Consider the following 15,184-nt stretch of genomic DNA (forward strand, 5'->3'; position numbering starts at 1 on the left):
AAGTTACAAACAAAATAAAAATAAACCCAAAAAAAAATAAAAGAAGTGAAATGGGAAAGGGGGACTTATGTACTTCTAAACTCTTTTTTTGAATGATCTAATCTTATTGAATTGGAAAAAAAAAAGTGTGATAAAGATAAGTCCTAGTACAATATAAAAAAAATCAAATATTCTACTAAATCCACTTTTTTAGAGTGTTTTTTTTTTTTGGTATAAACCTTTAAAAAGATTATCCATTCCCTCTCTCTATAAAAGAGGCATGTCGTTATTTGATTTTTATTTTATTAATATACTCTTTACTTGATTAAATTAGAAATGAGATTTATAGAAATAACCATAGAAACGGTGGAATTCACTATTTATTTATCCATTTATATTTACTACTTAATTATTAATTATTAATTTTTATTTACTATTTTTTTTTATACCTAGTACCAATAAAATTTCTTATTTCAAGGCAAAATGCTTTTAAAACTATTATATAGCTTTCTTTTTACCCAACATTCTACTTCTATTATTAATCACATCTTACAAACCATGTCTAAAAAGTGAAAGTTAAGATACTCCTTATTTTTGTGATCCTAGCAAGAAGAAGAAAGTTTTCCATGTTGGGTCCTTGTATCCATGCATGTTGGCACTTAATTACCCACATTGTCTAAAAAAACAAATGAAGTATATATCATACTAAATCGATAACTAGTTTCGACAAATAAAAAACTTAGAAAAAAAAATTAAAATAGATGTATTAGGAGAAAAATAAAATAATTTTGATGAATTATAATGAAAATAAGAAATAAGAGTTAAGAAAGAACTATATATATATATATAAAAGAAGTGTTGGTTTAATCCCAATTAAAAATCGATAATGTTATTGTGAAATTATAGAAAAATAAATATATTTTAGAATAAAAAAATGGTTTTGAATACTTAGTAAAATAACTGATATGGTTCTAGAAATAATTGAATAAACAAATTAAAATTTTAATATAAAATTATTTATTGATCAATTTTATGCTATTAAATATATCTTTTAATTCGATTATTGAATTAGATTAGAAGTATACAACAATTCTTTTGATATATTTTTTTTATCTTCAGATAAACTTTCAGGTAATCTAAGTTTGAAAATATAATACAAGAATATAATATCATTAATAGAACAAAAAATAACATATAAGCTTATTGATAGTATTTTTATAAATAAGCGGAAAACTTGAAATTCATCTTCTTTTCCCTTTTAAACTACCAGCTAGTGTTGAAAAAAATTAAAAGAGAAAAAAAACAATTGAAAGCTTGAGGGAAGGAATAACTCTAGGAAACTGGCAGCAGCAATTAAACCAAGTAAAAATGGGTCACAAAGGGGATGAAGGTTGGCTGATTCCTAGGGTTTTCTTGTTGCTTTTTCTCGCCCATTTCGGGTAGGGTTTTATAGGAGAAATGGGATGGTAGGAAAGCCATCCATATTTTCGATTCAAGCTAAGGACGTCCTCTTGTCTGGTTTTGAGAGCCGGCAATGGGAGGACGCCACAACTTGCAATCCTGGCTTGTATTTTGCAGGGAGCCTTGGAGATCAAGACAGGAGAAGATCATGCTAGAGTTGTAATACACAATCCATGCTGCAAGGTCGGCGGGTTCTTTGTCTTGTTTGGTGGAGGGATAAGGGAGAATCAAGCTTGCAATGTTGGTGCTCTCTCAGGCTCTTCTTCGTAAAAATGGCTGGGGTAAAGGGAGAAGACAATTAATGGTGACTTGAAACGACATCGTCTTCTTCTTTGTTAATTATTTCCTTTCTTTTTTTGCCCTGTTGTGCTCAAAGCGATGCCGTTTAATATGAAACCCAAAGTTTCAATTAAAACGCGCGGCGTCGTTTCATCAGCCTTATTTCCTTTAGGGTTTCAATTTGGTCCCTCGACCTTTTTTCGGTTTTAGTCTTTGATTTGTAAGAATTCTCAGTAGAGTCCCAAATCAAATCAAATTTTAAGAATATTTTCAATTTCACCCCTAGTCATCCTTAATTAGACTTTTAGACTTCAAAATACATTACAAAATGGTCTTCATCTCATAATCATTTAATTTGATTTTTAATTGGATCTTTAAACTTCAAATTGCTTTCACTTTTACCTCTAATTGAGTCAATTTCACCCCTCAAATTGCCATGTCCATTACGCTTCAATCGCTGAACATTTAATTCTTTTAATTTTGATCACATCAACTCTTAATCTTGATTTTTTTTTTCTCAATTAAGCTCCTAATTGAATCAATTAAACCATTTCAATTCTCCATCTCTTTCATTTAGATCATCGGCTCTTCAATTTATTTAATTTTACTTGATATTTAGTTTTCTCTTTAGACCCTCAGCTAGACTCCTGAATTCTACTAGCCTGTTCGTTTTTATTCTCAATCATTCAGTTTGTCCAATCTTGACTAACCTCAGTTTATTTTTCAATTTTTCTTCAGCAAGACTTCAAAATTGCTTGTGCTCATGATGTTGTAATAATTTGTGAACTAAACTGTTGCCTGTTTTTGATACCCTTTGAAGGAGAAGAAGAAGAATAAAGTCATTTTATAAATTCAAACCGAATTAGCTGTAGCAGATCCATACGCACTGTTTCAATTATAGCCAAATGCACCATTTTAATTTTGTTAAATAAGTATCACTTTCAGTTGTACGCACCGTTTTAGTTTTTCTTCTGAAGATTCCTGAAACCCTGTAGAAAGAAGAAGACTATATATACATGCATTGTAACAGATTGAAGGATATAACGAATGAAAATGAAAGGCTTATGATCTCCTAGATTTCGAGAACCTAACAGACTTTTCCCACCTCTTCATGTTCGTTTCAATGACTGAACATTAAGGAGCTTCCAACGCCCATTCCTCTCATCTAAACACCAATGTCATCACTAGATTCCCTCAAATTAGCATTATTCGCCTCTCACCGTAACAATTTTTTACCCAAATACATATTTAAGAAAATGATTTAAATGGTTTTTATTTTGGGGTTTTTCTAAAAGAAAAATACAAAATAAAAAAAAAGGGGATCCAACACATGGTAGTGCTAGTGGCAAAAGTACTGTATTAGGGGGACTTATTTTTGACATGGTAGGTTTTCATAGACATGACTTCAATCCCTCACTAAACAACTAATAAAGGAGAAACAATTATTTGCAGAGAGATTTTGTAGAGATAAACATGGATGGATGGATATGGATGAATTCATATACAAAAGGGGTGGTCCAGTGATGCTTAATATCAAGTCTTCTTTCGGCACTTCGAGTTCTGGCAGCAGCTCAGCTCGTAAATGAACTGTTGTGGACCCTCAAAAGTTCAAAAAAATATTAAATAAATAAATAAAAAAGGAGGAAAGAAACGAACTTGAGATTCCATTCCTTCAGCACAAAATCATGATTCTTGGTGTTCCATATTCTTCCACTCCAATTGGGAAATATGCAGGGAAGAGTGGACTTTAAACTTTCATGTTCTCTCTGTAATATGCACTACTGCTGGCTTCAAAAATTCTCCTTGGGCCAATAGTAGTTTGATAGGAAGCGAGACAGAGGCATTCAACTGAGGACTCTTTCCTTTTCAACTTTCTGCACTGAAATAATTCCTGTGGTTAGTGAAACACCAGAGACTTACCAGCACTAGACAATCCAATCTAGGGGCTTCACTCCATTCCAACTAATCCGCCCGACTTCCTTGTGGCTATAGTTCTCAACTAGTTTGACACGTGGGGTGAAACAATTCTTTTATTATGGCAAAAAAAGAAAAGAAAAGATAGGTATTGTTAAAGTTTTTCTACCATAAAAAAATAACCCTAACTAAAATAATGGTACTTGTATTAAATAAAATAAATTAAAAATTATATATGTTAATAAATAATAATGAATATGTTGATTTTAACAAAATACTAAATTAAAAAAACATAAATAAAAATACATATTAAGATATTTGATCTTAATTGTTTTTTTATTAGAGCATAAATAATTTAAACTTTATTAAAAAAATCTAGTATAATTCCTGCTTTTCTTATTAATATATTTTTCTTAATATTTTTTTTCATCACGGGCTCTTAATTTTAAAAAAATAAAATAAATATATAAAAATGTTTTTTCTCATTTAATATTAATGAGCATATTATTATCAAGATTTCTCATATCATGTTAATACATAATTTTTCATAAAACAATCAATAATATCATCATTATAAAAAAATCCTAATTTTCTTCGAAACAACAACATTGTTTTTTATTAGGACCACTACAATCGAACTCCTATTATAAAATAGAACCCTATGATATAAAAGTTGACCATTTAGATTATTGAAATCATAACAACCTATAAATTTCTTTCTTTTTTTCTCTACCATTTTTAGCTACTTTCTCTCTCCTCACTCAATCCATAAACTTGAAAAACAAACTAACTTTTGAATCAAAATAAAAATTATCGCGGATGTCAGATTAGCCATGTTGTTTCTCTGTGTTTTACAATTCAATCCTTTGTCTTTTAATTTGGTATTTTTACTATAATTGAAAAACTAATTTCATCTAATTATGATAGAAAATGATTCAAATAACAGAAAAAAAAAGTTTTAAAAAAAGAATAGAAGCGCTTCAATGTTCATTTAAACAATGAAGTAACATATGAAAGTCTAGTTGTTTTAGATGTTTTAAGTAATTACTTGGTTAATGCCATATACTGCGCTGCGAGTCAGATAAATTTTTTTGAATATATGTATATAAAAAAAATATTTGAGCCATTGGAAGCTCTTTAGAATGTCATTAAACACAAACAACTGGTAAAAATACTCTAGAAATCAAGCACAAACTAAATATTAAAATGTCTATTTGTGATCGTAATAATCTCATAGAGAATAAATCAAAATAAATTATGAGGTTCAATTCTCAATGAACCCAAGTTAACCTATCAACCCACGATCTAGGTCATAGACTTAACTGAGTTTAATAACTTTATTTTTTTCTTAAACCTTTTTTTATTTAATTATACGAAAAAAATAGACGCTCACAAAATTAAACGCAAACTAAATGTTGAGATATTTATATGAGACCTTGCTAAACCTATAAAAAGAAAATCAATAAAAAATTATAAAGCCCAATTAGAAACTAACCAAATATTGAAGGACGGAATGAAGAAAAAAAATCAATAAAAAACTTTTTTTGAAAGTAAAAAATCCAAAAGAAATGGAAAAAAAAGTCAGGCCATTCACGTGATTTTAGAGGCAAGCCCAGGCCCACACACCTAGTCTATCTTATTTTTTTTAATGAGCGTACAATTTTCCATTCACCCTGACATGATTAAATTATTGATATCTTATTCTAAGTGTAAGAGTGTCAAAGTAATAAATAACTTGACAAGACTTGGGTCGATCTACAAGGAGGTTAATTATACAAAACCATATATATAAATTAGCGAAACATAATGAAGAAGAAAAACATAAACAAACAAGATAAAAATATTGCTATGATGTAAATTAACTAAGTATAGTAAAGAAAATTATAAGCATAAACAAAAGATTAATGAGAATATAACATGAAATAAAACTTGAACATTACAAAAATGAAAAGAAAGAAAGTAAGAGCATGATATTGATATAAGAATCAAGATACCTAAATGTATGGTAAATGCCTCCTTTTATAGGCTAAAACTTAGAAATATTGATTTGGTGGCTAACAAGTAAGAGCATGATATTGATATGAGAATCAAGATACCTAAATGTATGGTAAATGCCTCCTTTTATAGGCTAAAACTTAAAACTATTAATTTGGTGGCTAACTATTGATTTGGTGACTGGATAAAACGTCAATGATAACATCATAATTTAAACAAATGGTCTTCATGAAAGTTGTGGGTATTTTTCTTCTCTTAAAAAAAAAAGATCTTTTGAACTTTTAGAAGTAGAGATATGGACTGAACACCAAACAATGGCTCTAGGACAGATTTAGACTTCTATTTTGTTGCTAAGATTGGAATTTAAAAATGACAATATTAAATCTTAGACTTTCATTAATATTTTAGGTTTATGTCTTAGCTTTCTATCAAGCTAAACCATACTTAAATTTAAGTCTACAGCTCCAGTTATGATCCAAAAATCGAATGATGTTCTAGTTTGAATTGAACCAGCCCAACTAGAATTTCTTCTCTAAGCTTACTTCTCTATTTGTCTTCTCAATTTCAATAGTTAAACACATAAATCAATAATATAAATTGTGAGATATGCCTATTTTGCAAACTTGCATTTAAAACGAGTATTTACTATAAATTAAAGATATTTTATATTATTAAAATTGTTATTATAAAACATGCATAAGTTAGAGAATTTAATGAGACTTTAAGTGCAATTTAATGATATAAAACCTAAATAAAAATATAGTTTAAAGTACTTATCACACCCCTTATTAAATTTTTTTAAAAAGAGTAAGCAATGTGTCACCTGTCTAAAATTCAGCTATCATAATGGTGGCTGGAAAATTAGGGTGGAAGATTATTTACCTAAAAATCTATTTTCAACATATTTTTGCCTAAAAAAATTAATAAATACCCTCATAACCTCCTAAAACTAATTTATAGAAAAAGAATAAAAAAGGTCCAAAAACACAAAACCAAACCAATAAATTTTCTCTCTCTTGATCTTGATTTACTTTTTCATGTAAGATGAAGGTTCAAAGACAATTCAACAAGAACCCATCATCGAATAGAACTTGGTACACCTAGATCAGCCTTTTTATCGTCGGAATACGACCAACAATGATTTTCTCTCTCTTTTGCCACAATTAAGAAGAACTCTCTCTTATTTCAAATTCAATGACTAAAAGATAATAAAAAAAGAACTTTTAAACCAAAATAAAAATTATCTTGAATTTGAAAATAACTATGTATTTTCTCTATGTCTTACATTTAAGTGCTTTGTCTTTTAATTTGATCTTTTTATCATAATTTTAAAACTAATCTAATCTAATTGGGCCATAAATGGATTTAATCAAAAAAATATAAAAAGGATAGAAATTTAAAAAAGGCTGAATTGAAAAAAGAAAAAGAAAGCATATCAGATCTTTTAGTAGACAAGGTAACACCAAAACTATGCTTAATTTTTATTCTTATTTTTATTTTAAATGCCAAAAAATAAAGGATAAAAAAATATTAATGAGATGTAATGGTCTTAACTAGATAAGTGACCTATGCTATACGTAAACAGAGTAAAAAGAGCATATTTAGGTGATGTCAAAATTTCAAAGAAGCAAGAAAAATAAGTGACCTAAGAAATTTACTTGACTAGATTCAATAAGCTCATTTAATTTAATTTAATAATATGATTTTAAAAAAGAATTAAAATAAAGTGGAAAATGACAATAATTGACAATAAAAAATAAGTTGTCAATATCATAATAAGAGTTGAAGAAAGAAAAGTCCATAGAAAATTCATTATCATTTCATTATGGATAGTACCTCACCACTAGAAAGCACCCACCAAAAGGGTTTTAACACCATTTCAGAAGGTTGTACGACACCGCCGAGAGAGGCTACACGTGTTGTCAAATCAATGACACAAAAAGCAAACCAAATAAAATATCATGAAGTGAGCATCTCGTGCTTATATTTAATCAATTAATTTAATTTAATTGAAGGGACCTTCCCTGGAATCTATTGTCATCATGTCCGAACTCCCTCAGGAATCAGGGCGACGAACCTGACCTGTTTCGTCAATGCGCAGGGTATCTCCAATTTTTTTCTCCAATCCCTTCTTCCTCATTAGATACAGCTAAGGGTGTTCACGGTTCGATTCGGTTTGATTTAGACTAAAAAAACCAACCAAACCAAATTTCAGTATTTTGGAGAAATATTAACCGAATCGGACCGGAATCCGGTTCAAACCGAACTGATCCGGATCCGGTTCGGTTAAATCTAGTTTTTTTGGGAAAAAACCGGGTAACATAATCCCATCATATATGGGTTTTTTTTTGTTTTTTTTTTAAATTAGCTTAGCCTTACATTAAATTGAGCTTTAAAATTTATAGAAACCTAAATTAATTCACAGCTTGGCTGACTTTTAATATGAATTAAAATCTGGACATGAATTAAATATGACAGATGCAATGCAATAAATCAATTTCAATATGCAAGATGCATGATCAAATTTGAACACCTCAAATTAAAAGTCTGTTCGCACTAGAAAAGTTAACACAAGAGAATACATTAGCAACCAGCAATAAATTATCATAAACATCTAGCATAGTTTGAAGAAAAAAAACACAGCAACACCAACATTCAAAAATTCCAGTAACGGCAGCATGAGCATCCAAAAATTCCAGCAAAGATAATGCTATAAAAATACACTAGCAAATTAGCAACATATTAGAGTTCAACTATTGAAAGAATTAAATTAATTATGCAAAATGTTAAGGGAAATTAACAAGGTAAAATAAATTAATTACTCAAAACAATTATATTCTAAGATTGCACCAAGCCACCAATACTACTTACAAACAATCAGTTGAGATTTTTAAACTTTCACCAAATTCTGCAAAAACATAAATTAAAATGTTAGATTAAACATATGTAAATAAACAATATTATAAAATAACTATATTTAAATTTGTAAGAGAAATTAGATGACTCAATTATCTCAGAATTTTCAATATAATCCATAAAGGTTCTAATGTTGATTCGAATTGGTGCTAAACTCAACCAATTCTAACAACAAACAAGTGCTTGCACTGTTGATGGAGATAAAGAGCTTTGAAATGGATCTAATATACAACCGCTAGTACTAAATGCTGCTTCAAAAACAACTGTAGATACCGGGATGACTAACACGTGTTGTGTCACCTTAGAAAGAATCTTGTATTTTGTAGCATTACACTTTCACCAACCTAAAATATCTAATGTAAAATTATTAGGATCCTTACTATCATCACCCAAATACCTCTCAACCTTATTGTTTTTGAACACCACCTTCTTCCTTTAAATGTTTTTTGAATTGAGAAGCTAAGTCATCCAACATATCATCATTTACCACCGTTAAATCAACATTAATATTTTCATTTATACTAGTTCCAACACAAAGAACAACCTCAACATTCTCATCAACATTCATATAATGCTCAAATAACCTTAGCAAAGTATCTTTAACCTTAATTGTAAAATTTTCAACCTCTTCAACATCATACAATCTTCCAAAACAAAATCTCACATACTTCAATTTGAAACGTGGATCTAACACAACATCCACATACAACAAAAAAATTTGTGTATCTTGATCCCCCCAATATTTTTTATACTTTGCCATCATATTCTTGGCCATTTTACTTACATAAACATCTTCACTTCTACAAAGTTGAGATATGCTTTGTGTACATGAAAATCAATTCATGGAAGAAAGAATGAGATGTCACATACAACGAGCCAGGAAATTTCAATGTAACCGTGTAAAATAGTTTCAAGAATTTGACAAAAGATCTAGCCTTTTCCCAATCTTCTAAAGCAGGAGGATCTAAGTTTTTTCGTTTCCCTTTTGAATCAACCTCAAAGTAACTTAAATACCTAAGATCAGTTTTTTCTAACCTCATAAAAACCACATCAAATTTATCAGCCGCATCTAGCATTATATATATAGAGTTCCATTAAGTTGCAACATCCAAGCAAACAGATGTTTTACTCCCAATTTTCAACCTCTCCGCATATTGGTTAAAAACAAGTTGTCTAAAAGGAGAAGATCTAACAAACCTTATTGCATTCCTAATTTTAACCACTGAATCATCAATATCTTTTAATCTCGCACATACAATAAGATTAACAATATGTGCACAACATCTAACATGCATGAAGTCATTTGACAATATATAAGTTGCCTACCTAATTGTTACTCTATTCAGATATTTTATTGTCAAATTATTTGAACTTGTATTGTCTATAGGAACTGTTAAAATCTTATTAATTCCCCATTCCAATAAACAACTCTCAATCGCTTGGCCAATTATTTCACCTTTATGATTAGAAACTTGACAAAAGTTTAAAATTCTTTTATTCAAGTTCCAACCTTCATCAATCTAATGAGCAGTCAAACATATATAATTAATATTTTGGATTGATGTCCAAGTATCAATTGTTAAACATAAACGTTGATCCTTTCTCCTTCTCAACTAAATAAATCTTCAAACAATCTCTCCAAATCATCAAACGATAAGGAACATCAAATCTAGGTTGCATTACTTTACAAAATGATTTAAATCCTTGGTTTTCTATAAAGTTAAAAGGTAGTTCATCAAGTATAATCATTTTTCCAAGGGTTTTCCTACACTCTTCATAATTATAACTCACTGCCTTAACAGTCACCAAATTTTCCTCTCCATTATCACCCCCTCTATTATAGGCTTAGGTTCTAAAACTAAAGTTTTTTGTTTTCGATTAATGACAAAAGGAAATTTTTTGCCTACACCTAGATGACTTCACATGCTACTACTCCCATTAAGTATAGTATGACATGCATAGTCTTTTCCACAATACTTACATGCAACCCTAGGAGTTTTAGAATTACCATCTAGTCTTTTCCCAAATTTGAGATGTTTTTCTTTTATTACATCTAGAAGGTAGATTACCTTCTTTAGTGTTGCTATTTGTACTGGAGGTAGTAACTGAAACTGGAATAGACAAAGAATTTGGTTTCGAACTTGAAGGATTTGACTCATTTAATGTAGGATCTTCCCCATTATCCATCTGAAATTAAGAAAACAACAACAACATCAATCAAGCAATTATTTTCAGCTATGTAGATACATTTTGCAAATAGCCTATGATACATTTTTCAATACATACGAAAATAGCCTAAGATTGCCCTGCCTACTATTTTGTCAGTTAATGCAAAAGGAAGAAAAAAGCCTATGATACATTTTGCAATACATGCAGATGCAATACATACGAAAATAGCATAAGATTGTCTTGCCTACTATTCTTCAAGTTAATGCAAAAGCAAGAAAAAAGCCTATGATACATTTTGCAATACATACGAAATATGCCTACATTTTGCAATAATTTATATACATATTTTATCAAATTCGCAATCAAATTAATTAGAAGCAATACATATATATATTTTTTTTATCAACAGTAAACAAAAGACTAATAATTTAGCATGAAATTGAAACGTATATTTACTTCTGGAAAAGGAAATGCAATTTATAATACACTAATACTATTAGGCTGCGCAATAAAAATTGAAACGTATATTTACATCTGGAAAAAAAATGCAATTTGTAATACACTAATACTATTAGGCTGCACAATAAAAGTCATATAATACTTGTTGCTAGAGAACAAGATAAAATCACCTTAAACTTAAACATTGCACGTCAACAACCCAAGCTCACAAATCTTTAATGATCTAAGATCCACGCCTGAAGAACAAAGAAACAAAAACAACCCACTTTACACAATTCATAAAACCAAAAAACAAATAAATAAATCAACAAAACTCATTATCTAAACAAAACATCAACAAAACAGAACAAAGATATGAATTTATGCTTAAAATCACAGGGGTAGTAGTAGGGACTAACCATTACAGTCTCTCAACAATTAATCTATATCGCTATGACAGAACTTCTAAAGCAATTAATCTATATCACTTCTGTTGCTCATTAATCTATAGTCACAGATGCAACTAAAGCTTAACAACCCATGATATTTATCACGTTATCCAGACTAAAGCAACATAAGCAATTAAAGCAACAGTCAAAAGATTATGAGTTTTTGGGTAACCAACTAAAGCAATTCATACGGAATAAATTAAGTATGCAATAGATTATTTGAAATCTAAAGCAATATATACGGAATAAAAAAAGTATGCAACATAAATTTACCTTGTTGTCGTTTCTCTAATGAAGACGGTTTGTGCAGAAGCAAAGAGAGAATAAAGATGGAATTAAACGCTGAATCCTTAAAGATGGAGACATTTTCTGGGACAGATGAAGATGAAGATGGAATAGACTTAGAATAGACTTTCAAACCCACTAAACAAAGATGAAGATGGAATTTACCTTGCTGTCGTTGCTCAAATGAAGATGGTTTCTAGAAAAGGAAGATTGAGAATTAATTATTGAGGAAGATTGAGAATTTTTCTGGGAAATGGGAAGGAAGGAGATGGCTTTGTGAGATGAGAATGAGATTAAGTATCATACAACCATGCCTTCACCTTATACATGGCAACCTGTCTCATTGTGACCTCCTAAGGTCATTTGTACCAAGTTAATTAATTCATTTCTACTTTGATCGAACCTACCTAAAGGAACAAAGGGTTCCTTTTCCTTATAAGTGTGCATTTTTTTTTTCTAATTAGCAACCACATTATAACAACACATCTCAAATAATTAAGCAAGGAAATCATAAGTTCTCCTCCTCTCCTTTCTTCCCCTCCAGTGGTCGGTCACCTTGCATCTGCTCTCTCTCTCTCTCTCTCTCAGTCTTCTCTCTCTCCAAAACTATTAAATTTTATCACCATAATTATTATCATTATTTTTTTTTTGTAGTTACACTACTTTTGTATTATAAAAATTTAAATTATTATAAATCCCCCCTTTTTGTATAATTTGTTCTCGGGTTTCACAGAAGTGACCGCTGAGACGATTTCAATGTCATTGTGGAAGGCGACATTTGGATACTCAAGGATGTCGCATGCATCGCTAGATGAGCGCAAATGTCTCCTACCTGCTGGTTAGTGCTTTACCCGCGACAACCATTTTGTTTTTAATTTATATTTTATATTTATTACAATATCAAATTGTCCCCTAGTCAATTTGATGATAACTAAAAAACCCATAGCGCAAATACAAAAAATCCCCTTGACATCAGTTAAAGAATTTTTGCTTCTAAGAGTAATTTAATTATTTTATTGATATTTTTAAAAGTAATTTTGTTTCAATTCATAGTATAATTAATGAGCATAGGGTATTAGTTTATTTTTAAAAAATTTTAATTAGCATGACAACAATTTAAAGTTATTAGGCATTCTGCACGAACTGGAATATGGTCCAAAGTGTGTGTGAAGGGGACGTGAAAAGTTTTCAACGGGTTGGATGCTCCTTCAATTTTATGGAAGGAATCCAAATTAATCAAAGAACTGAGTTTCCTTTGGAACATTATAACCACCGTGATAAACATCCGCCATGAGGGTGGCACGTGCCGGCGCCACCAAAGATCATAAGCAGCAAATTGATATTCCCATAGAAAGGCATATATTCACTTCAAAATGGATACTATAAGCAGCAAGTCAGATGCTTTGATTTTCAGTGAAGGTATAAAAAAATCCACTTTTCCGGACGGAGCACTGCTGCCTCTAATTTGTTCTGATGAGCCTCTTTTAATCCCATGTCCAATCTGGGTTTCTTTTTTAAAGTTATGAATTTCATTTTTTTTTTTAAGTACTTGTAGGTATCCAGATTATTTTACATGGATCTCGACTAGTCACTTGAAGTTTTAAAATTAATAATTATATAAATTTTTAATAATTTTAAGATTTATAAAACTCGAATTAATTATTTTTATAAAGTAAATTCAAGACATAATTAGTTAAGTTTCAACAGTAAAAAATAGGGTTATGAATTTCTTTGAAGAGAGTGCAAGCAGCATGCACAATCAGAGATCATTTTGAGAGAAATTAATTAGATCGTGTTGCAAAAAATATGGTGCATTTGCTATAATATTATATGGCCTTTCAAGTTTCAACACATAGCAAGTGGCATGCCTGTAAAACCAAAGTGTTGCCAGCCACTGAAGTTTCAACCAAGATCTCTAGATCACTGTGCATAATTACATAAACAAACTGAACGTCTTAAAAACTAAACAATAGAGAAGCAAAGACGACCTTTTTTCCCTTGTTCTTTGGTGTCGAATATCACTTTCAAAGCAGGATCAACCTGCCTCGTGATCTCCTGCAACGGGCACATCATTTCCTGCAGATGCATTTCCCGGATGTCTAATCCCAACCTCAAATTCTGCGGCATCAGCACTTTCTGGTGGTTGCTCTAGAAGTGACTGCCGGCAAGTTGGACAGGAGGAGTGCGACACCAACCATGTGTCTATGCACCCAACATGAAAACCATGGTTACACTTTGGCATTACTCGTACTTTCTCACCATCTATGAACTCACCAAGGCAAATTGCACAATCCGTAGCAATAGTATGTATCCCTGACACCCCGTATATGATCACTGGGATTTGTCGCAATGCGCTCTTTTTGAGGCCTGTTGCTGCCAGACGCGCGGCAGTCTGATCAGGAGTCTCAAAAGCAAACCTCCGGCTACATCGTAAGGCGCATCGTACTATTGAATTTAGTCCAAGTGCACAAATTAATGCACAAAGCAAAGCGGCCAGGATGATCACCATGTTGGAATCAAAATTGGCATCACTGCTGTAAGTGTTGCGCGCCCTGCTTTCATTTGCTGCCGGTCGTGTGCTTGATTCTGTATCCAGGAGTAGCCGGTGTGGACGATGATGTAGAGTAACCATAGCTATTATGGCTCAATCCAGCAACACTTCGGAATCACACCAATACCCTCTTAGCCTTACTACAATTTCCTTAGACCTACTATGAATTTATGCAAATAAGCTGGAGAATTCATGACTCCAATGCTTCCTAGCTTCAAATCGAACCACAAAGGAGACTGAAAGTAAGGAGTTCATTTCACTCGTATATAGAACAAGGCCTTGAATTCTGTTTGGCCCTGGATTTCTGAGCTGACTGTAACGGAGGGATTTAAAGGCTAAATCATGGCTTTTGATGCTTCAAGAGGAGGAGGTGAAGGCAAGCCAATAAATTATGAGAGTTTTTTTTTTTAGTCCTGTTCCTGTTGATCTGCTTTCAACCAAAACGAGAGAGATGAGCCTTTTTGAGTTATGGCAGTGTCTGTCAGAATTCCAACGAGATAAAAAGACGTTAAAAAAGCATCTTCTTGGTAAAAATTCAATTTAAGTGTTTTTTTAATATAGATATTTAAATTAGTTTATGTATATCTTAATTAATTTTATAAATTTTAAATATAATAATTATATAAAATTTTAATAATTACCATATTAGCAATCACTCAAAGATTGAAAAGGAAAAGGTAAGTGCTTTTTTTAATGCACACTTTGTGGCTTCGAAAGTCACGAAAATCCCAAGAATGAAACTAAGGAT

At 30.9% G+C, this 15,184-nt stretch overlaps 1 protein-coding gene across 1 annotated transcript; it reads right to left on the reverse strand.

The window, feature by feature from the left end:
- Positions 1–13,680: 13,680 nt before the first annotated feature.
- On the reverse strand, positions 13,681–14,691 carry LOC133669938 (RING-H2 finger protein ATL74-like). Its single transcript, XM_062090272.1, has 2 exons — positions 14,634–14,691; positions 13,681–14,528 (listed from the first exon to the last, which is right to left on the reverse strand). Exons 1-2 carry the CDS (start codon positions 14,689–14,691, stop codon positions 13,921–13,923), a joined length of 666 nt encoding a protein of 221 aa, XP_061946256.1. The 3' UTR covers positions 13,681–13,920.
- Between the last annotated feature and the right edge of the window lie 493 nt (positions 14,692–15,184).

This window comes from Populus nigra, chromosome 12 (assembly GCF_951802175.1).
Source record: "Populus nigra chromosome 12, ddPopNigr1.1, whole genome shotgun sequence".
Classification (NCBI taxonomy): domain Eukaryota; kingdom Viridiplantae; phylum Streptophyta; class Magnoliopsida; order Malpighiales; family Salicaceae; genus Populus; species Populus nigra.

Coding starts and splice junctions, on each gene's coding strand:
- LOC133669938 (XM_062090272.1), bottom strand. CDS start 14,691: ATGAACTCCTTACTTTCAGTCTCCTTTGTGGTTCGATTTGAAGCTAGG. Junction 14,529..14,633: donor TGAAGCTAGGAAGCATTGGA/GTCATGAATTCT, acceptor TGCTGGATTGAG/CCATAATAGCTATGGTTACT.